The sequence below is a fragment of the Girardinichthys multiradiatus genome, chromosome 22 (assembly GCF_021462225.1).
Source record: "Girardinichthys multiradiatus isolate DD_20200921_A chromosome 22, DD_fGirMul_XY1, whole genome shotgun sequence".
Taxonomy (NCBI): domain Eukaryota; kingdom Metazoa; phylum Chordata; class Actinopteri; order Cyprinodontiformes; family Goodeidae; genus Girardinichthys; species Girardinichthys multiradiatus.
The window spans coordinates 45,672,987-45,695,588 of NC_061814.1; the positions used below are offsets into that span (position 1 = coordinate 45,672,987).

A 22,602-nucleotide genomic window follows, 5' to 3' on the forward strand; every position below is an offset into this window, starting at 1 on the left:
CCATGCAGAAAGACCCCCGGTCGGGAATCGAATCCAGGACCTTCTTGCTGCAAGGCAACAGTGCTACCAACTGCGCCACCATGCAGCCCCCAACTTAATTTCATTACCAGCAAAAATTCAAATGCATAAATATAAATTCTCCAGTCACAACCCCTCCTTCCTAATCTTTCAAACAATATATTCTGACACTTCAACACAAAAAAATACAAAAGCTTTTAAGAAGACTGTTCTGTGTGCTCTCTTTAACATTTTTGTGAACAAACATATATATTGATTTATATTCAATATGTCATCTCCTGGTATTGTTATATGCTCCTTTGTTCCATATATGTAAAGCAAATATTGCTGAATTAGCAACACCTCAATAAAAACAAACAAAAACATCTCAATCAGACCCATAATGGCTCCGTTTCCTGCCGAACTGCCGTCCACGACCTCCAGTCCAGTTGGAGGCGCTAAATGCACCAAAAGTTGGTTTGCCAATAAACAACCGTGGAAGAAGGAAAGGAGCACAAGAAGAGGAGCATAACTGTGTTGGAGCTGTGCGTTATAAGTTATAGATCAGCTGGAATTGATCGATCCCGTCGGCCCTAAAGGTGAGAAGGCATCTGCTTCTGATCACAGCCGCTTTCAATTATATTTCCGGGTTTTAAAGCTCCGTTAGCTATTAGCTGTTAGCATCAGTAACTTCCGGTTCGCTTCCAAACTTTCAATAACAAAACTAATCGTCTCATTTCAAATGTGGATCTCTGACGTGAAAACATTAAAATGGTAGAAATCTAACAGTTGAATTTGTGTTCGGTTCTGCTAGAACCAAAATGTGAGGAGTATAGACGTGGAATGGAAAGAGTTGGATCATTAGACAGTTTTCTGTTAGTTCGGAGTTCCGCTCAGTTGGTTTTAACAACTGTTTGTTTTAAAGGGGCAGTGCACACAAATGACCCACCTGTGTACACTGGTGAAAGGTCCCCGAACTCTTGAAAAAAGCCGTATGCTCAGGTACACTGGTCAAGCTACGCCAAATGGGACTGTGGTTCCGCTCCCGTCTATCCGAACTGTGGATGTCCGCTCCTATGATGGACGGCTGGGCACTTCCATCTGTTCTGGAGGTCTAGGAGAGAAATCAGCTTTAATGTGAATAAAGGTTGGTGTTCTGACCGTGTTGGGACTGACATGTAGGAGTTCTTGTTTGTTCTGGTCGGTGTTTACATCCCGCCTCAACCAGGGATCCAAACACTCTGGACCACTGTTACACACCCGTGAAACTCCTGAAGTTTGCAGATGACACCACTGTCATTGGTCTGATCCAGGATCCAGGGCAGTGATGAGTTTGCATAGAGACAGGAGGTGGATCGGCCGGTCCACTGGTGCGGTCAGAACCACCTGGAACTTAACCCACTTAAGATGACGGAGAACATCAGGAGAACTCTGCCCTCACTGCTCCCCTATTTATATTTGATGTTCTTTTGTTGAGAAAGGCAGGGTCCGGACGGTTCTGGGTTGCACGGCTCGGGGAACTCATCAGGTTAAATTAGTAAAAGTCTCAGAATCAGGGCAGGGATCACAGCAGAACCGTGTTGGTAGTTGGATTTAGGTGTTATTGTTGGTCATCTTTTTATTTCTGATGATCTCCTCATGTTCTGTGTCCCCCAATAATACAATTTAACCTTGTGTGTGTGTGTGTGTGTTCCAGATGTACTACTACCGCTACGAGAATGCTGAGGTCAGCTGCTGCTATAAGTACCTGATGTTCAGCTACAACATTATCTTCTGGGTGAGTCACCTGACCAGGTGAGCTGCTCTGCTGCAGCTGCTTTCTGGAACCCTCAGTTATTGATCTGTCAGCACCAGAACTCCATCTTTCTGTTAATAGGGAGGATGTCCATGCATGCTGCATGAGTCTGTTTCCTGTTGCAGTGTTGAAACCAGGAAATGATGTCAGAGGGTTGTAGGTAACAGGAAGTGTGACAGGATGCTGTAAAATGCTGTCAGTAATCAACCAGTCATCAATAATGTAAATGGCAGTGCTCCCAGACTCCGCCATCTGGATGTTATTCATCATGCTGCCATACATCTGCTCCATGTCACACCCAGCACAGCGTCAGAGCTTCCTTCTGGTCCGACCTTCACCACATTCATCTCTGTTTCTACTGTCCTTCATATGCCATGATGGGTCAACATCACTACATCTGTCTGAACGTGTTCTTCTCAACAACAAATACAATAAAAACCATAAGATGAACATTAACATGTGTATCCACTGCTATGTTGGGTCAAAGTTCAGCCTCTGAGCTTCATTACGTTTCCACAGAACATCTCACTGGTTTCTTCACCTTTAGAAAGCTCTTCATATCTACAGTCACTGCTCACAACACTGTTTTAGGTTCTAGAACCTTCATTCATCTCCTGATCGGTGTTTATTTGTGGTTCTGATTCTGTTTCTTTTGCAGCTGGCAGGCGCTGCCTTCATTGCTATTGGGTTCTGGGCCTGGAGTGAGAAGGTGAGCAGACCAGACCCACAGAACTCTGATCCATCTCTTATCAGTGGATCTAATGTGACTTTTTTTTTTTTTTGTCCGTAGGGGGTCCTGTTGGACCTGACGCAAGTGACCAGGCTGCGTGGTTTTGATCCAGTTTGGCTGGTTCTGGTGGTTGGTGGAGTCACCTTCACTCTGGGCTTTGCTGGTTGTGTGGGAGCTTTGAGGGAGAACATCTGTCTACTGAAGTTTGTACGTTTGATCTGGTTTTCTGATTAGGGCTGCACCGGATTAGCAATAATTCAATTTAAAAAGACCTTTTTAATCTGAAAGAGGAATTACATGATGAAGATGTTATTGCATTTATTGTTCTGCTCTATTTCAGTTTTATAAAAGGCAATAAACAAGATGAACACTAAAGTATTATTTATGCAGCTGGTGGGAGCGTTTAGTTACGATATGGGTAGCCTGGTTGCATTAAGGGTGATCATATAGATCTCTTCAGAACCAATGCTTTTAATGTTACTCTTAGGGCAATTTGATCCAGTGGTTCTGTTTGCTGTCAGAACCTCCCTTTTGTCCAGTTTTCACTTGGTATAATCGTGTCACTTTGATGCATTCTCTGCACACGGGTACCACTACATGTTATGGACCGTGACAACCGCCACAGCAAAATAAAAGCCGCCATACCTTCAGAATAAAGTTTTTATACATATATATATATATCTATATATATATCTATATCTATAGATATATATATATCTATATCTATAGATATATATATAGATATATATATAGATATCTATATATGTTCATATATAGATATATATCTATAGATATATATATATCTATATATATATATAGATATATATAGATATATATATATATAGATATATATATCTATATATAGACATATCTATATATATATATAGATATATCTATATATATATAGATATATATAGATATATCTATAGATATATCTATATATATCTATATCTATAGATATATATATCTATAGATATAGATATATATATATATCTATATCTATAGATATATATCTATAGATAGATATCTATAGATAGATATCTAGATATCTATATATATATATATATATATATAGATCTATCTACATAGATCTATATATATATATCTATATATAGATCTATATATATAGATATATATTTACACTTCTTTTTTCCTTGTTAAATAATTTGAAAAATAATATATTTTGAGGGAAAAAACTAAATTGGTAATATATAACGGGTAGGAAAAATGAAACAGCAAGAAATCCCCTTGTATTAAATAAACATAGGAAAATTGAGTTCAAGAACAAAAATATGATTTGAAAATGAGTGGTTTAAATAAAAATAGTAGATTAGAATTGAAAAATATATATTTATATCTGATTAATTGGTCAGTAATTTAATAAATATCTTCTTTTTATTATTTTGTTGCATGTAATGGCACATTAATTTATATTTCTAGCTACTTTTTGGCCCAGTAATTATTTTATTGATTCGTTTATTTATTTTTGTATTTATTCTTAATTATGGCAGGAACCACTCCCTGGGCTGCCATCTTACCATGGTGGAGGGGTTTGAGTGTCCCAATGATCCTATGAGCTATGTTGTCAGGGGCTTTATGCCCCTGGTAGGGTCACCCAAGGGTGGATGACATTCATCCGGGGTACCCTAAGGCTTTGGATTTTGTAGGGTTGTGTTTGTTAACGCGACTCTGCAGCATCGTGTGGACATCGGGGGCATTTCCACTGGGTTGGTAGCCCGTCGTGGTGGTCCCCCTATTCAAAAAGGGGGAACGTAGAGTGTGTTCCAACTATAGGGGAGTAACACTCTTAAGCCTCCCTGGTAAAGTATATTCGGGGGTTCTGGAGTGGAGGGTCCGTCTGATAGTCGAACCTCGGATTCAGGAAGAGCAGTGTGGTTTTCATCCTGGCCGTGAAACACTGGACCAGCTCTACACCCTCAGCAGGGTCCTGGAGGGTTCATGGGAGTTCGCCCAACCAACCAGTCTACATGTGCTTTGTGGACTTGGAGAAGGCTTTCGACCGTGTCCCTCTGGGAATCTTGTGGGGGGTGCTCCGGGAGTATGGAGTACCAGGTCCTTTGATATGGGCTGTTAGGTCCTTGTATGACCAGTGTCCGCATTGGCGGCAGTAAGTCGGACTCGTTTCCAGTGAAGGTTGGACTCCGCCAAGGTTGCCCTTTGTCACCGATTCTGTTCATAACTTTTATGGACAGAATTTCTAGGCGCAGCCAAGGTGTTGAGGGGATCCGTTTTGGTGGCGTTTTGGTAGGATTGCGTCTCTGCTTTTTGCGGATGATGTCGTCCTATTGGCTTCATCATCTCAGGATCTACAGCTCTCAGTGGAGCAGTTTGCAGCCAAGTGTGAAAAGAGTGAGTGTGAGAATCAATGTCTCCAGGTCTGAGGCCACGGTCTTGAGCCGGAAAAGGGTAGAGTGCCTTCTCCGTGTCAGGGGGGAGGTCCCGCCACAAGTGGAGGAGTTCAAGTATCAGGGTCTTGTTCACGAATGAGGGAAAAATGGAGCGGGAGATCGACAGACAGATTGGTACTGCGTCAGCAGTGATGCAGGTGCTGTACTGGTCTGTCGTGGTGAAGAGAGAGCTGAGTCAAAAAGCGAAGCTCTTGATTTAACGGTTGATTTAGTTCCTACCCTCATCTATGGTCATGAGCTTCGGGTCGTTGGATTGACGGATGGATGGATGGGTGGATGGACAGATGGATGGATGGATGGATGGATAGACAGATGGATGGATGGATGGACGGTTGGATGGATGGACAGATGTATGGATGGACGGATGGATGGACAGATGGATGGATGGATGTATGGATGGATGGATGTATGGATGGACAGATGGATGGACAGATGTATGGATGGACGGATGGATGGATGGATGGACAGATGTATGGATGGACAGATGTATGGATGGACGGATGGATGTATGGATGGAGAGATGAATGGATGGACAGATGGATGGATGGATGGACAGATGTATGGATGGACGGATGGACAGATGGATGGATGGACGGATGGATAGATGTATGGATGGATGGAGAGATGGATGGATGTATGGATGGACAGATGGATGGATGGACGGACGGATGGATGGATGGACAGATGTATGGATGGACAGATGTATGGATGGACGGATGGATGGACAGATGGATGGATGGATGGACAGATGGATGGATGTATGGATGGACAGATGGATGGATGTATGGATGGACAGATGGACGGATGGATGGATGGACGGATGGATGGACAGATGGATGGATGGATGGACAGATGTATGGATGGATGGAGAGATGGATGGATGTATGGATGAACAGATGGATGGATGGACGGACGGATGGATGGATGGACAGATGTATGGATGGACGGATGGATGGACAGATGGATGGATGTATGGATGGACAGATGGATGGATGTATGGATGGACAGATGGATGGATGGATGGATGGACAGATGTATGGATGGACGGATGGATGGACAGATGGATGTATGGATGGACAGATGGATGGATGTATGGATGGATAGATGGATGGACAGATGGATGGACAGATGTATGGATGGACAGATGGATGGATGGGTGGACAGATGGATGTATGGATGGACAGATGGATGGATGTATGGATGGATAGATGGATGGACAGATGGATGGACAGATGTATGGATGGACGGATGGATGGATGGATGGATGGACAGATGTATGGATGGATGGATGTATGGATGGATGGACAGATGGATGGACAGATGTATGGATGGACAGATGGATGGATGGATGGATGGACAGATGTATGGATGGATGGATGTATGGATGGATGGACAGATGGATGGATGGATGGACAGATGTATGGATGGATGGATGTATGGATGGATGGACAGATGGATGGACGGATGGACAGATGGATGGATGGACGGATGGATAGATGGATGGATGGATGGACAGATGGATGGATGGACGGATGTATGGATGGACGGATGTATGGATGGATGGAGAGATGGATGGATGGAGAGATGGATGGATGTATGGATGGACAGATGGATGGATGGATGGACAGATGGATGGATGGATGGACAGATGGATGGATGGACAGATGGATGGATGGACAGATGGATGGATGGATGGACAGATGTATGGATGGATGGACAGATGGATGGATGGACAGATGTATGGATGGACGGATGGACAGATGGATGGATGGACGGATGGATAGATGGATGGATGGACAGATGGATGGATGGACGGATGGATGGATGGACAGATGTATGGATGGACGGATGTATGGATGGATGGAGAGATGGATGGATGTATGGATGGACAGATGGATGGATGGATGGACAGATGGATGGATGGACAGATGGATGGATGGATGGACAGATGTATGGATGGACAGATGGATGGATGGATGGACAGATGGATGGATGGACAGATGGATGGATGGATGGACAGATGGATGGATGGACGGATGTATGGATGGATGGAGAGATGGATGGATGGATGTATGGAGTAGGATCACGATTTAAAAAATCCTAGAGATAACCCTGGCACAGTGTCAGAGTTGGTTCCAATCCAAACTTTGAAACCTTTTCTGTGTTTTGGCTCAGTTTTCAGGTGTCATCGGCTTAATTTTCTTCCTGGAGCTGATTGTAGCCGTTCTGGCCGTAGTTTTTCAGAGTCAGGTCCGAGAGTGGATCAACGAGTTCTTTCTGCAGAACATTAAAGCCTACCGAGATGACATTGACCTGCAGAACCTGATCGACTCTCTGCAGAAGATGGTAGACCCTCAGAGATACTGTCCTGTTCTTCATTCCAAACCTTAGTATAAACCTGATTCTGACATTGGTTCTCCCTGAATAGAACCACTGCTGTGGGGCTCAAGAACCGAATGACTGGGATCTGAACGTGTACTTCAGCTGTAATGGAACCCATCGGAGCAGAGAGAAGTGTGGTGTCCCGTTCTCCTGCTGCATCATAGATCCTGCCGTGAGTTAATCCTGGTGGTGCTGATCCGGTGTCATTGGATTTTTAATAATCCTGGTTCTGCTCTTTCAGGACACAGTTCTAAACACTCAGTGTGGTTACGATGTGAGGAACCGACCGAAGGTGAGCTTTGGTCCTGCTGAGAAGATCTCCAGGTGTCTTGATGGAATGTACGTTCTGAAAGGTTCTGTGTGTTCAACAGAATGAGTGGGAAAATTACATCTTCGTCAGAGGATGCATCAAGGAGCTGGAGGACTGGTTGCCAGGAAACCTGTACACTGTGGCCATCGTCTTCGTCGTCATCTCACTGCTGCAGGTAACAGAACCTAACCCTGATAGAACCTCAGTCTGTCACAGAACCTTAGTCTGACAGAACCTCAGTCTGTGACAGAACCTTAGTCTGTGACAGAACCTTAGTCTGACAGAACCTCAGTCTGTGACAGAACCTTAGTCTGTGACAGAACCTTAGTCTGAGAGAACCTCAGTCTGTGACAGAACCTTAGTCTGTGACAGAACCTTAGTCTGACAGAACCTCAGTCTGTGACAGAACCTCAGTCTGTGACAGAACCTCAGTCTGTGACAGAACCTCAGTCTGACAGAACCTCAGTCTGTGACAGAACCTCAGTCTGTGACAGAACCTTAGTCTGTGACAGAACCTTAGTCTGACAGAACCTCAGTCTGTGACAGAACCTTAGTCTGTGACAGAACCTTAGTCTGACAAAACCTTAGTCTGACAGAACCTCAGTCTGTGACAGAACCTCAGTCTGTGACAGAACCTTAGTCTGACAGAACCTTAGTCTGACAGAACCTCAGTCTGTGACAGAACCTTAGTCTGTGACAGAACCTTAGTCTGACAGAACCTCAGTCTGTGACAGAACCTTAGTCTGTGACAGAACCTTAGTCTGACAGAACCTCAGTCTGTGACAGAACCTTAGTCTGTGACAGAACCTTAGTCTGAGAGAACCTCAGTCTGTGACAGAACCTTAGTCTGTGACAGAACCTTAGTCTGACAGAACCTCAGTCTGTGACAGAACCTCAGTCTGTGACAGAACCTCAGTCTGTGACAGAACCTCAGTCTGTGACAGAACCTTAGTCTGACAGAACCTCAGTCTGTGACAGAACCTTAGTCTGTGACAGAACCTTAGTCTGACAGAACCTTAGTCTGACAGAACCTCAGTCTGTGACAGAACCTCAGTCTGTGACAGAACCTCAGTCTGTGACAGAACCTTAGTCTGACAGAACCTTAGTCTGACAGAACCTCAGTCTGTGACAGAACCTTAGTCTGTGACAGAACCTTAGTCTGACAGAACCTCAGTCTGTGACAGAACCTTAGTCTGTGACAGAACCTTAGTCTGACAGAACCTCAGTCTGTGATAGAACCTTAGTCTGACAGAACCTCAGTCTGTGACAGAACCTCAGTCTGTGACAGAACCTTAGTCTGACAGAACCTCAGTCTGTGGCAGAACCTTAGTCTGTGGCAGAACCTTAGTCTGTGACAGAACCTCAGTCTGTGACAGAACCTTAGTCTGTGACAGAACCTTAGTCTGAGAGAACCTCAGTCTGTGACAGAACCTTAGTCTGTGACAGAACCTTAGTCTGACAGAACCTCAGTCTGTGACAGAACCTCAGTCTGTGACAGAACCTCAGTCTGTGACAGAACCTCAGTCTGTGACAGAACCTTAGTCTGTGACAGAACCTTAGTCTGACAGAACCTCAGTCTGTGACAGAACCTTAGTCTGTGACAGAACCTTAGTCTGACAGAACCTTAGTCTGACAGAACCTCAGTCTGTGACAGAACCTCAGTCTGTGACAGAACCTCAGTCTGTGACAGAACCTTAGTCTGACAGAACCTTAGTCTGACAGAACCTCAGTCTGTGACAGAACCTTAGTCTGTGACAGAACCTTAGTCTGACAGAACCTCAGTCTGTGACAGAACCTTAGTCTGTGACAGAACCTTAGTCTGACAGAACCTCAGTCTGTGATAGAACCTTAGTCTGACAGAACCTCAGTCTGTGACAGAACCTCAGTCTGTGACAGAACCTTAGTCTGACAGAACCTCAGTCTGTGGCAGAACCTTAGTCTGTGACAGAACCTTAGTCTGACAGAACCTCAGTCTGTGACAGAACCTTAGTCTGTGACAGAACCTTAGTCTGAGAGAACCTCAGTCTGTGACAGAACCTTAGTCTGTGACAGAACCTTAGTCTGACAGAACCTCAGTCTGTGACAGAACCTCAGTCTGTGACAGAACCTCAGTCTGTGACAGAACCTCAGTCTGACAGAACCTCAGTCTGTGACAGAACCTCAGTCTGTGACAGAACCTTAGTCTGTGACAGAACCTTAGTCTGACAGAACCTCAGTCTGTGACAGAACCTTAGTCTGTGACAGAACCTTAGTCTGACAGAACCTTAGTCTGACAGAACCTCAGTCTGTGACAGAACCTCAGTCTGTGACAGAACCTTAGTCTGACAGAACCTTAGTCTGTGACAGAACCTTAGTCTGACAGAACCTCAGTCTGTGACAGAACCTTAGTCTGTGACAGAACCTTAGTCTGACAGAACCTCAGTCTGTGATAGAACCTTAGTCTGACAGAACCTCAGTCTGTGACAGAACCTCAGTCTGTGACAGAACCTTAGTCTGACAGAACCTCAGTCTGTGGCAGAACCTTAGTCTGTGACAGAACCTTAGTCTGACAGAACCTCAGTCTGTGACAGAACCTCAGTCTGTGACAGAACCTTAGTCTGTGACAGAACCTTAGTCTGACAGAACCTTAGTCTGTGACAGAACCTTAGTCTGACAGAACCTTAGTCTGACAGAACCTCAGTCTGTGACAGAACCTCAGTCTGTGACAGAACCTTAGTCTGACAGAACCTCAGTCTGTGACAGAACCTCAGTCTGTGACAGAACCTCAGTCTGTGACAGAACCTCAGTCTGTGACAGAACCTCAGTCTGTGACAGAACCTTAGTCTGAGACAGAACCTCAGTCTGTGACAGAACCTTAGTCTGACAGAACCTTAGTCTGTGACAGAACCTCAGTCTGTGACAGAACCTTAGTCTGACAGAACCTTAGTCTGTGACAGAACCTTAGTCTGACATAACCTTAGTCTGACAGAACCTCAGTCTGTGACAGAACCTCAGTCTGTGACAGAACCTTAGTCTGACAGAACCTCAGTCTGTGACAGAACTTCAGTCTGTGACAGAACCTCAGTCTGTGACAGAACCTTAGTCTGAGACAGAACCTCAGTCTGTGACAGAACCTCAGTCTGTGACAGAACTTAAATCAGTGACAGAACCTTAGTCTGACAGAACCTTAGTCTGACAGAACCTCAGTCTGTGACAGAACCTCAGTCTGTGACAGAACCTCAGTCTGTGACAGAACCTCAGTCTGTGACAGAACCTCAGTCTGTGACAGAACCTTTGTCTGACAGAACCTTAGTCTGTGACAGAACCTTAGTCTGACAGAACCTCAGTCTGTGACAGAACCTTAGTCTGACAGAACCTCAGTCTGTGACAGAACCTCAGTCTGTGACAGAACCTTAGTCTGACAGAACCTCAGTCTGTGACAGAACCTTAGTCTGTGACAGAACCTTAGTCTGACAGAACCTTAGTCTGACAGAACCTCAGTCTGTGACAGAACCTTAGTCTGTGACAGAACCTTAGTCTGACAGAACCTTAGTCTAACAGAACCTCAGTCTGTGACAGAACCTAAGTCTGTGACAGAACCTTAGTCTGACAGAACCTCAGTCTGTGACAGAACCTTAGTCTGTGACAGAACCTTAGTCTGTGACAGAACCTTAGTCTGACAGAACCTCAGTCTGTGACAGAACCTCAGTCTGTGACAGAACCTTAGTTTGTGACAGAACCTTAGTCTGTGACAGAACCTTAGTCTGTGACAGAACCTCAGTCTGTGACAGAACCTTAGTCTGACAGAACCTCAGTCTGTGACAGAACCTCAGTCTGTGACAGAACCTCAGTCTGTGACAGAACTTAAATCAGTGACAGAACCTTAGTCTGACAGAACCTCAGTCTGTGACAGAACCTTAGTCTGTGACAGAACCTTAGTCTGACAGAACCTCAGTCTGTGACAGAACCTCAGTCTGTGACAGAACTTAAATCAGTGACAGAACCTTAGTCTGACAGAACCTCAGTCTGTGACAGAACCTTAGTCTGTGACAGAACCTTAGTCTGACAGAACCTTAGTCTGACAGAACCTCAGTCTGTGACAGAACCTCAGTCTGTGACAGAACTTAAATCAGTGACAGAACCTTAGTCTGACAGAACCTCAGTCTGTGACAGAACCTTAGTCTGTGACAGAACCTTAGTCTGACAGAACCTTAGTCTGACAGAACCTCAGTCTGTGACAGAACCTTAGTCTGACAGAACCTTAGTCTGACAGAACCTCAGTCTGTGACAGAACCTCAGTCTGTGACAGAACCTCAGTCTGTGACAGAACCTTAGTCTGACAGAACCTCAGTCTGTGACAGAACCTTAGTCTGTGACAGAACCTTAGTCTGACAGAACCTCAGTCTGTGACAGAACCTTAGTCTGTGACAGAACCTTAGTCTGTGACAGAACCTTAGTCTGTGACAGAACCTTAGTCTGACAGAACCTCAGTCTGTGACAGAACTTAAATCAGTGACAGAACCTTAGTCTGACAGAACCTCAGTCTGTGACAGAACCTTAGTCTGACAGAACCTCAGTCTGTGACAGAACCTCAGTCTGTGACAGAACCTTAGTCTGTGACAGAACCTTAGTCTGACAGAACCTCAGTCTGTGACAGAACTTAAATCAGTGACAGAACCTTAGTCTGACAGAACCTCAGTCTGTGACAGAACCTTAGTCTGTGACAGAACCTTAGTCTGACAGAACCTCAGTCTGTGACAGAACCTCAGTCTGTGACAGAACCTTAGTCTGTGACAGAACCTTAGTCTGACAGAACCTCAGTCTGTGACAGAACCTCAGTCTGTGACAGAACCTTAGTCTGACAGAACCTCAGTCTGTGGCAGAACCTTAGTCTGTGACAGAACCTTAGTCTGACAGAACCTCAGTCTGTGACAGAACCTCAGTCTGTGACAGAACCTTAGTCTGTGACAGAACCTTAGTCTGACAGAACCTTAGTCTGTGACAGAACCTTAGTCTGACAGAACCTTAGTCTGACAGAACCTCAGTCTGTGACAGAACCTCAGTCTGTGACAGAACCTTAGTCTGACAGAACCTTAGTCTGTGACAGAACCTCAGTCTGTGACAGAACCTCAGTCTGTGACAGAACCTCAGTCTGTGACAGAACCTCAGTCTGTGACAGAACCTTAGTCTGAGACAGAACCTCAGTCTGTGACAGAACCTTAGTCTGACAGAACCTTAGTCTGTGACAGAACCTCAGTCTGTGACAGAACCTTAGTCTGACAGAACCTTAGTCTGTGACAGAACCTTAGTCTGACATAACCTTAGTCTGACAGAACCTCAGTCTGTGACAGAACCTCAGTCTGTGACAGAACCTTAGTCTGACAGAACCTCAGTCTGTGACAGAACTTCAGTCTGTGACAGAACCTCAGTCTGTGACAGAACCTTAGTCTGAGACAGAACCTCAGTCTGTGACAGAACCTCAGTCTGTGACAGAACTTAAATCAGTGACAGAACCTTAGTCTGACAGAACCTTAGTCTGACAGAACCTCAGTCTGTGACAGAACCTCAGTCTGTGACAGAACCTCAGTCTGTGACAGAACCTCAGTCTGTGACAGAACCTCAGTCTGTGACAGAACCTTTGTCTGACAGAACCTTAGTCTGTGACAGAACCTTAGTCTGACAGAACCTCAGTCTGTGACAGAACCTTAGTCTGACAGAACCTCAGTCTGTGACAGAACCTCAGTCTGTGACAGAACCTTAGTCTGACAGAACCTCAGTCTGTGACAGAACCTTAGTCTGTGACAGAACCTTAGTCTGACAGAACCTTAGTCTGACAGAACCTCAGTCTGTGACAGAACCTTAGTCTGTGACAGAACCTTAGTCTGACAGAACCTTAGTCTAACAGAACCTCAGTCTGTGACAGAACCTAAGTCTGTGACAGAACCTTAGTCTGACAGAACCTCAGTCTGTGACAGAACCTTAGTCTGTGACAGAACCTTAGTCTGTGACAGAACCTTAGTCTGACAGAACCTCAGTCTGTGACAGAACCTCAGTCTGTGACAGAACCTTAGTTTGTGACAGAACCTTAGTCTGTGACAGAACCTTAGTCTGTGACAGAACCTCAGTCTGTGACAGAACCTTAGTCTGACAGAACCTCAGTCTGTGACAGAACCTCAGTCTGTGACAGAACCTCAGTCTGTGACAGAACTTAAATCAGTGACAGAACCTTAGTCTGACAGAACCTCAGTCTGTGACAGAACCTTAGTCTGTGACAGAACCTTAGTCTGTGACAGAACCTTAGTCTGACAGAACCTCAGTCTGTGACAGAACCTCAGTCTGTGACAGAACCTCAGTCTGTGACAGAACTTAAATCAGTGACAGAACCTTAGTCTGACAGAACCTCAGTCTGTGACAGAACCTTAGTCTGTGACAGAACCTTAGTCTGACAGAACCTTAGTCTGACAGAACCTCAGTCTGTGACAGAACCTCAGTCTGTGACAGAACTTAAATCAGTGACAGAACCTTAGTCTGACAGAACCTCAGTCTGTGACAGAACCTTAGTCTGTGACAGAACCTTAGTCTGACAGAACCTTAGTCTGACAGAACCTCAGTCTGTGACTGACAGAACCTTAGTCTGACAGAACCTTAGTCTGACAGAACCTCAGTCTGTGACAGAACCTCAGTCTGTGACAGAACCTTAGTCTGACAGAACCTCAGTCTGTGACAGAACCTTAGTCTGTGACAGAACCTTAGTCTGACAGAACCTCAGTCTGTGACAGAACCTTAGTCTGTGACAGAACCTTAGTCTGTGACAGAACCTTAGTCTGTGACAGAACCTTAGTCTGACAGAACCTCAGTCTGTGACAGAACTTAAATCAGTGACAGAACCTTAGTCTGACAGAACCTCAGTCTGTGACAGAACCTTAGTCTGACAGAACCTCAGTCTGTGACAGAACCTCAGTCTGTGACAGAACCTTAGTCTGTGACAGAACCTTAGTCTGACAGAACCTCAGTCTGTGACAGAACTTAAATCAGTGACAGAACCTTAGTCTGACAGAACCTCAGTCTGTGACAGAACCTTAGTCTGTGACAGAACCTTAGTCTGACAGAACCTCAGTCTGTGACAGAACCTCAGTCTGTGACAGAACCTTAGTCTGTGACAGAACCTTAGTCTGACAGAACCTCAGTCTGTGACAGAACCTCAGTCTGTGACAGAACCTTAGTCTGACAGAACCTCAGTCTGTGACAGAACCTCAGTCTGTGACAGAACCTCAGTCTGTGACAGAACCTCAGTCTGTGACAGAACTTAAATCAGTGACAGAACCTTAGTCTGACAGAACCTCAGTCTGTGACAGAACCTTAGTCTGTGACAGAACCTTAGTCTGACAGAACCTCAGTCTGTGACAGAACCTCAGTCTGTGACAGAACTTAAATCAGTGACAGAACCTTAGTCTGACAGAACCTCAGTCTGTGACAGAACCTTAGTCTGTGACAGAACCTTAGTCTGACAGAACCTCAGTCTGTGACAGAACCTCAGTCTGTGACAGAACCTTAGTCTGACAGAACCTCAGTCTGTGACAGAACCTCAGTCTGTGACAGAACCTCAGTCTGTGACAGAACCTCAGTCTGTGACAGAACTTAAATCAGTGACAGAACCTTAGTCTGACAGAACCTCAGTCTGTGACAGAACCTTAGTCTGTGACAGAACCTTAGTCTGACAGAACCTCAGTCTGTGACAGAACCTTAGTCTGTGACAGAACCTTAGTCTGTGACAGAACCTTAGTCTGTGACAGAACCTTAGTCTGTGACAGAACTTAAATCAGTGACAGAACCTTAGTCTGACAGAACCTCAGTCTGTGACAGAACCTTAGTCTGACAGAACCTCAGTCTGTGACAGAACCTCAGTCTGTGACAGAACCTTAGTCTGTGACAGAACCTTAGTCTGACAGAACCTCAGTCTGTGACAGAACTTAAATCAGTGACAGAACCTTAGTCTGACAGAACCTCAGTCTGTGACAGAACCTTAGTCTGTGACAGAACCTTAGTCTGACAGAACCTCAGTCTGTGACAGAACCTCAGTCTGTGACAGAACCTTAGTCTGTGACAGAACCTTAGTCTGACAGAACCTCAGTCTGTGACAGAACCTCAGTCTGTGACAGAACCTTAGTCTGACAGAACCTCAGTCTGTGACAGAACCTCAGTCTGTGACAGAACCTCAGTCTGTGACAGAACCTCAGTCTGTGACAGAACTTAAATCAGTGACAGAACCTTAGTCTGACAGAACCTCAGTCTGTGACAGAACCTTAGTCTGTGACAGAACCTTAGTCTGACAGAACCTCAGTCTGTGACAGAACCTCAGTCTGTGACAGAACTTAAATCAGTGACAGAACCTTAGTCTGACAGAACCTCAGTCTGTGACAGAACCTTAGTCTGTGACAGAACCTTAGTCTGACAGAACCTCAGTCTGTGACAGAACCTCAGTCTGTGACAGAACCTTAGTCTGACAGAACCTCAGTCTGTGACAGAACCTCAGTCTGTGACAGAACCTCAGTCTGTGACAGAACTTAAATCAGTGACAGAACCTTAGTCTGACAGAACCTCAGTCTGTGACAGAACCTTAGTCTGTGACAGAACCTTAGTCTGACAGAACCTCAGTCTGTGACAGAACCTCAGTCTGTGACAGAACTTAAATCAGTGACAGAACCTTAGTCTGACAGAACCTCAGTCTGTGACAGAACCTTAGTCTGTGACAGAACCTTAGTCTGACAGAACCTCAGTCTGTGACAGAACCTCAGTCTGTGACAGAACCTTAGTCTGACAGAACCTCAGTCTGTGACAGAACCTTAGTCTGTGACAGAACCTTAGTCTGTGACAGAACCTTAGTCTGACAGAACCTCAGTCTGTGACAGAACTTAAATCAGTGACAGAACCTTAGTCTGACAGAACCTCACCCTGACCGAACCTTAAGGCCCTTTTGCACTGGCTCGTTTTAGCCGGCGTGGCTCCTCTCCGCTCGGTACGGTACCTGTTGTTTCCACTGACCCACTGGTGGCTGAAGCTCCGCCTCCAGGTGTCAGGTCGCTGTGCTGCTAAGAACATTATTGTGTAACATTAAAGTAATCTGCGTGAAACTTAAAAAAAATTGTAATAATAGAGAATAAAAACATAAATAAAATAAAAACTAATAGCGTTTGTATTGTATGTGCTAGGATCCCTTCTATAAATATGTTTTTTTCATGGATAAAATGATCCACTGGGATAATTATCTGGACCCCAGCCCAGCCAGAACTTATAAAATAAGGCTCAGGGGTTCCTTTTCCACAAGAAAAATTATTTTCCTTTTAGAAATTTTAATGTTACTGTCCAGGTTTCAGGACATCAGATTTGTTCTGAATCACTGAGTGGATTCCATCAGAACCATCAGATTTACATAGTGACAGTTTTCATAAACCGCAGTTTAACTGTTAATCCCGACTGAGTTAAACCGGACTGTCTGTAGTTCAAATGCTTTGGATCTACCTGTTTACCTGTTGTTTCCTGCACACCTGTCTGTTTCTCTCTGGTCTCAGATGGTGGGGATCTACCTGGCCCGAACGTTAATCTCCGACATTGAAAAGGTCAAATTCAGCTACTGAGGCCTCCACCTGCAGGGGGGCGGAGCCTAAACCAGGTGTTTTGGACCTGGTTTCTGCAGTCGCATGTGCCTTCATATTCTTCTTCAGTGTGGTCTTCCCCTGATAACCTAGTTGCTATGGTTACTGAAAATATCAGACTGATTGTTTAGTTGTATTAATCTGCTGAAGAGCGCCACCTTGTTTTGTTTTGTCTATGGTCATGTGACTGCTCTGCACCTGAATGCCTTCACTTGCCTTCACAGCTGTGATCTGTTTCTGAATTCAAAGAAGAGACGGATCAGTAAAATCAACAGACTGGTCCTTACATTCTCTAATGTCACATGACTTACTGTTTAGATGAATGTGAATGGTGATGACCTTTTTGACACTGGAAAAAAGTTAGTCTGAATAAAGTTTTGTTTCCATATTCATTCTGTGATTGATCAGAAGAAATGATTGATTGATCTGATTGTTGATCCAGCCTCAGTTGGGAGCTTTTATTTTGAAGGTAGGGATTTTTTTACTAAGTGAATTTTTATCTTTTTTATATTCAGCATAATAAAAGTGACTTTTCCTCTCATTCAGACTTGTTTTGTTTTATTGATCAGGAGTCCAGTAAGTCTGGTCAGTTAATTTTATTGCAGTTGATTGCAGATATTTTTATTGTTAAAACAGTTCTTGTCGTCAATTAAACCTTTTAAACCTAAGTTTTCATCCGCAGTTTTTATTGTTCCTTCAGTTTGTGATCGATTTTCTAGTCACGATCAATGAAGAAAGTGACCACCGGGTGTCGCTGCAGCCCCTCTGTGGGCAGATCACGCCTTCTTCCTCAAACCACCTCCTCCGCTCGGCTGTCCTCGGCTCCAGTCGGCTCCTCTCCAAGTCAGAGCAGGCTGAGTCGGAAACGCGTAACAGCGTCGTAGCTCTCTTGCTTCTCTCCGCTTTCCAATCCTCCGGAGCGGCTCCTCCTCCAGCCCGCAGGCCAGCGGTGGATCCTCGGCCTCAGAGACGGACGGATACGGCACGCAGCGCAGCAGAGCCTGACCCTTTCCGGCTCTCCTCTGCCCCTCCGCGGTGGAAAACCCCGGACGGAGGCCCGCGGTGTGCGCTCCTCCTCCCGCAGGCCTTTGGCCCGGAATTCCACGTTTCTGCTGAAAAATGGACGGATTCACCGGCAGTTTGGGTGAGTACGTCATCCGTGGGCACCCAGAACCGTACCGAACCTGCTCACCTGGTCGTGCATTGGTTGGACGAGGAGGGCCGCACGCGCCTCTGGCGGCTTTACACGTGTCACTGCTGTTTGTTTCAGGAAGAGCCTGCACCGCCCCTCTGGTCGCTGAAGGGCCACAAAACCAACATCTTCACCCGCAGGCTTTGCAGTCCTGGAACGAACCTGTTAGAACCAGGGTCTGTAAGGGATCCCATCAGAATCCAACAAGATCCGAGACATTAACTGTGGTAAAGACAGGCAGAATCTAGGAAAAATAAGGGGAGTAAGCAGAACCCTGCAGAATATGGACTAGTCTGTCCAGAAAAGACAGGTTCCGGTAGAGTCTGTTGTGGTCTTCAGAGTCCAACAAAATATAGGATTTATTAGACTTTAGCAGAGTCCTACTGGGTCAAACCACCCAGTAGAAACCCAGGGCAGCAGTAGCTTCGTGGTCCTCCGTTGTTGCGTGCGCCCCAGGTTGAGCCCCTCACAGTGCATGTGTGCAGGGACTGTGGTAGGAGAACAAAGAATCAGGAAGCGATTGCTCGGAGTGCTGGTAGAAGCTGATTGGATCAGCCTTAATTAGTTTGCTGATCCATTTGAGCACGGATGTCCAAAGTGCGGTCCGGGGGCCGTTAACTGCCCTTAGAATTATTTTGTGCGGCCGTAGACCACAGATTAAGAGGGATGCAAATATGGTGTGCCTGCACCGGGGGTTGATGCAGACAGTCTTTAAAATGTTTAGGATAAGATTTTTACTGATTAAATGTAATTAAACAAAGTATTTTTCTTTTTTTAACTGCACAGTTTGCTTCACTTTAACAGTAAATCAGCCCAGAAACATTCAGCAATGTTTACTCAGAAGCCGACTGGGGCGCACCTTTACAGTAAACTTGGCAAAATGCAGCACGCATTTTTGAAGAAAGAGTGACCCAGATCCGGTTCTTGTTGCTCAGACTTCCAACCCCAAAACCTTAGAAAACAACATGCCTTTCTTTTAAGAAAATGTCAAATTTTCAGCTCTCAATGATCTGGACCTACCATTTCTCCAACATTTAGACTGATTTATTTCACAAAAATATTGCATGTTTAGTTTATTGTAGTTAAAACGTCAGATAAAAATGTTTCCTCTGTGAGACAAAAGTTATTCATGAATCATCTGAGGCCTCCAGAGAGCTCCTAACATGAGGAGATGTTCAGAGCAGTGAGGAGGACCTTTAGTGATCCTAAGAGTGTCTGAAGCAGAGAAGATGGAGGAAAGACAGAGAGAAAGGAGAGATCTTCTCCTCCAATGAACAACAGTAAATGAATAAAACGCTACCAGCTTCTAGAACAATCATATAATTATTAATATAGAGATAAGATTAACTTTATCATCCCTCTAGGAGGAAATTAAATAGTTTCGGCAGCAGGACAGGTTAAAGGTCAACCTCTAGTAAGGTGATATTAGGAAGGATCAATAAATAATAGAAACAATAATTAATAACCATGAATAAAAAGTGAACAAAATTACAAACAATATAGGAGAGAATTATTAAAATATTTACAGACTAAAATGCTTTCAAAAAATACATTTGTAAAAAATTCAAAAAGGTTACATAAATATACATAAAATAGAAAGTTTGTCCAACAGTCCAATAATCTGAGCTCTATATCCAGAGCAGGAAGATGTAAATGAGGTGAATCTGCTGTATTGTTCATGATGATGTCAGCAGCCTAAATGATCATCTCCAACATCTGTGGAGAAGTTCTCTGGTGCTGCTATCTCCTCTCTAGCTTCTGAATGCAGCAGGAACCAGAGCTGCTCACATTCCAGGCTGGTGCTGAAAGCAGAGGAACGACGCATTGATCTACTGGGAATGTCTGTTGGTTCCCATCGTGATCACAGAACCAAATCTACCTGGTTTCCTTTAACAGCCAATCACAGCGTCACCCCTAGCAACGGGGTCAACCACACTTCCTCACTAAGAGGAGTTTCTGTCGTCTCCTCCTCAGAGTCTCAGCAGAGAACTGAATCACTCTGACTCCTTGGTATAGGACAGAAGCTCTCTGAGAGAGACTGAGGATCTTTGGGAAAACAGGCCCAGATCAGATGCTTCACACCTGCTGTAGCTCTCCACCAATTGGAAACCAGGTCCTGTTGCGTCAGTGTCATGTTGGATCAGGTTCATTGACCTGCTTCAGGTGAAATGGCCAGTGTCGAGCTGTTTTTGAATCCTTTTTGGCCGTTCTTCATACCGTACTCATCGTTGTGTGAACTGTAGGAGGCGGTGGATCAGCATGTATTCAGTCATGTACCTGAATCTGATCAGCCCCAGATCCTGAACAGGTTCCCGTGTATGTGTATCGCGTTCTGCAGATGACAGCATGTCGGCGACGAGTGTCTCCGACGTCAACGACCGCCTTTCGGCTCTGGAGCTGCGCGTCCAGCAACAGGAAGATGAGCTGACGGTGATGAAGGCCGCGCTTGCTGATGTGCTCCGTCGTCTCTCTGCCTCTGAGGACTCTGCAGCGAGTAAGAAGCAGCATGGAGGGAAAGGTAGGGCAGATTCATCTGTTGTCATGGCTACACACATGAATATGTGGTCAACAGTCCTGTGCTGCCCCCTGCAGGGGGAGCTGCCATGCGTGAAGCCTACTCCATGTCCTGCATCTCCAACGGAGGAACACCTGGACGGAAGAGAGACTCTACCTCTGTCACCAGGAAGGAGACGCTGTCGTCTGCCGCCAAGAGGTAAAGGCCCTGCAAAGGTCCACCTGAGGTCATCAGTGGACCTGGTAGATCAGTTCCCTGGAGACCACTGGAACCCGATGAAACATAGTAGAAACAGTACAAATACAGTAGAATCCAAAGAACTTAAAGATTCAAACACAGGTGCAATAGAAAGGCCGTGGAACCTTTTCAGAGGTAGAAGATCCTGGGAGATTACAATGTTGGAACCAGAATACAACCACAGTACTGTAAAACCAGAGCAGAACTTGCATGGAACCACAGCAAAACCACATTAGAATCAACAGCAGGAGAAGAGCCGTGCTGAACCATGCTGAGTAAGGACCAGTGGACACACTGCAGAACTGTTGGCTGAGCTGACTCTGACAATGATTTTATGTTCCCTGAAAGTGATTCTGTTGACCCTGATGCTCTGAGTTTAACCCTTTCTCTCTCTCCACAGCAACTGAAGGCTCTATAGCTGCAACTAATTTTGTTCTCTGCTTTTCATCCCAGAGAAAGTACACCCTGGCTCAGAGCTAATCTGCTTAGCTGTGTTTCTCTCCTAGATGAAGCCACTAAAGGAGCTACTGCCGCCTTTAACTCTTTACTTTTCTTCCACGTAGAAAGTACTCCTGGATCAGATCTCATCTGTTTAGCTGTGTTTCCCTTCTGTTTCTCCTCCATCTTCTCAAGCCACCAGTTGGTCGTGGCAGATGGCTGCTCACACTGAAACAGGTCCTGGTTCTGCTTCTGCTGGAGGTTTCTTCCTGTTACACAGAAATGTTCCTCTCCACTGTTGCCATATTGAGAGCTTAGTAGGAGGGATTGCTGCAAAGTCGACGCAACCAGCTGGGTTTCCTACTGATCTGAACTTGACCTCACTATTTGATAGAGGACCTGATGGGGACATATGTCACTAACTGATTGAGTTGATTGATTATATATTACTTCATATAAACTGTATCTGTTTTTGTAAGGTGCCTTCTGAGATTTGTTGAGGGTTATTGGTGCTTTATAAATAAACTGAATTGAACTGAGTAGAATGATAGAAACGTTGCAGAACCACTGTCCATCCAGAGTAGAAGCGGAGTGAAACCACAGTAAAACCACATTAGAACCCTTGTGCCTTCCGGGTAGAACCTTAGGTTTGTGGTCTTTCATGTTACTGATTCTGTTCACAGCGGCACGGAGAAGAAGAAGGAAGTCAGCAGTCAGCGATCCCACATGGAGGAGATCCAAGAGCATGAGGAAGCTCCTCTCCAAAAGGACCTGTCTCCCAATCACTCCTCCCCCGTACCGTCCCACACCCCCCAGAGATCGGCCCCACCCTCTGATGGGAGCAAAGGCCACGCTCTTCCTAAAAGGTTCCAGTTTCTGATTTGTCGGCTGCATCTGACTTAACGTCCTGCTGATGCTGATCTGACATCACTTTACTAATCCCGC

At 45.2% G+C, this 22,602-nt stretch overlaps 2 protein-coding genes across 5 annotated transcripts in view; both read left to right on the top strand.

The window, feature by feature from the left end:
- Nucleotides 1-444: 444 nt before the first annotated feature.
- On the top strand, nt 445-17,499 carry tspan14 (tetraspanin 14). 2 transcript variants are annotated; one of them, XM_047350836.1, is made up of 9 exons: nt 446-596; nt 1,694-1,774; nt 2,451-2,501; nt 2,583-2,729; nt 7,127-7,297; nt 7,380-7,505; nt 7,575-7,625; nt 7,705-7,818; nt 17,192-17,499. In XM_047350836.1, the coding sequence occupies exons 2-9, from the start codon at nt 1,694-1,696 to the stop codon at nt 17,255-17,257; spliced, it is 807 nt and encodes a 268-aa protein (XP_047206792.1). In that variant the 5' UTR covers nt 446-596; the 3' UTR covers nt 17,258-17,499. The 2 variants fall into 2 exon arrangements, with proteins under 2 accessions (XP_047206793.1, XP_047206792.1); XM_047350837.1 differs by lacking the exons at nt 2,451-2,501; nt 2,583-2,729 and having other exon boundaries at nt 445-596.
- Nucleotides 17,500-18,283: 784 nt separating this feature from the next.
- LOC124858695 (echinoderm microtubule-associated protein-like 4) overlaps nt 18,284-22,602 on the top strand; it is a 35,862-nt gene continuing 31,543 nt past the window's right edge. For 2 of the 3 annotated variants that reach the window (XM_047350833.1, XM_047350834.1), the window contains exons 1-4: nt 18,284-18,419; nt 20,806-20,985; nt 21,060-21,180; nt 22,341-22,523. In XM_047350833.1, coding sequence (XP_047206789.1) covers nt 18,395-18,419; nt 20,806-20,985; nt 21,060-21,180; nt 22,341-22,523 — 509 coding nt within the window. In that variant the 5' untranslated portion in view covers nt 18,284-18,394. The remainder of the gene's footprint in view (nt 18,420-20,805; nt 20,986-21,059; nt 21,181-22,340; nt 22,524-22,602) is intronic. The other variant, XM_047350835.1, reaches the window with a different exon arrangement.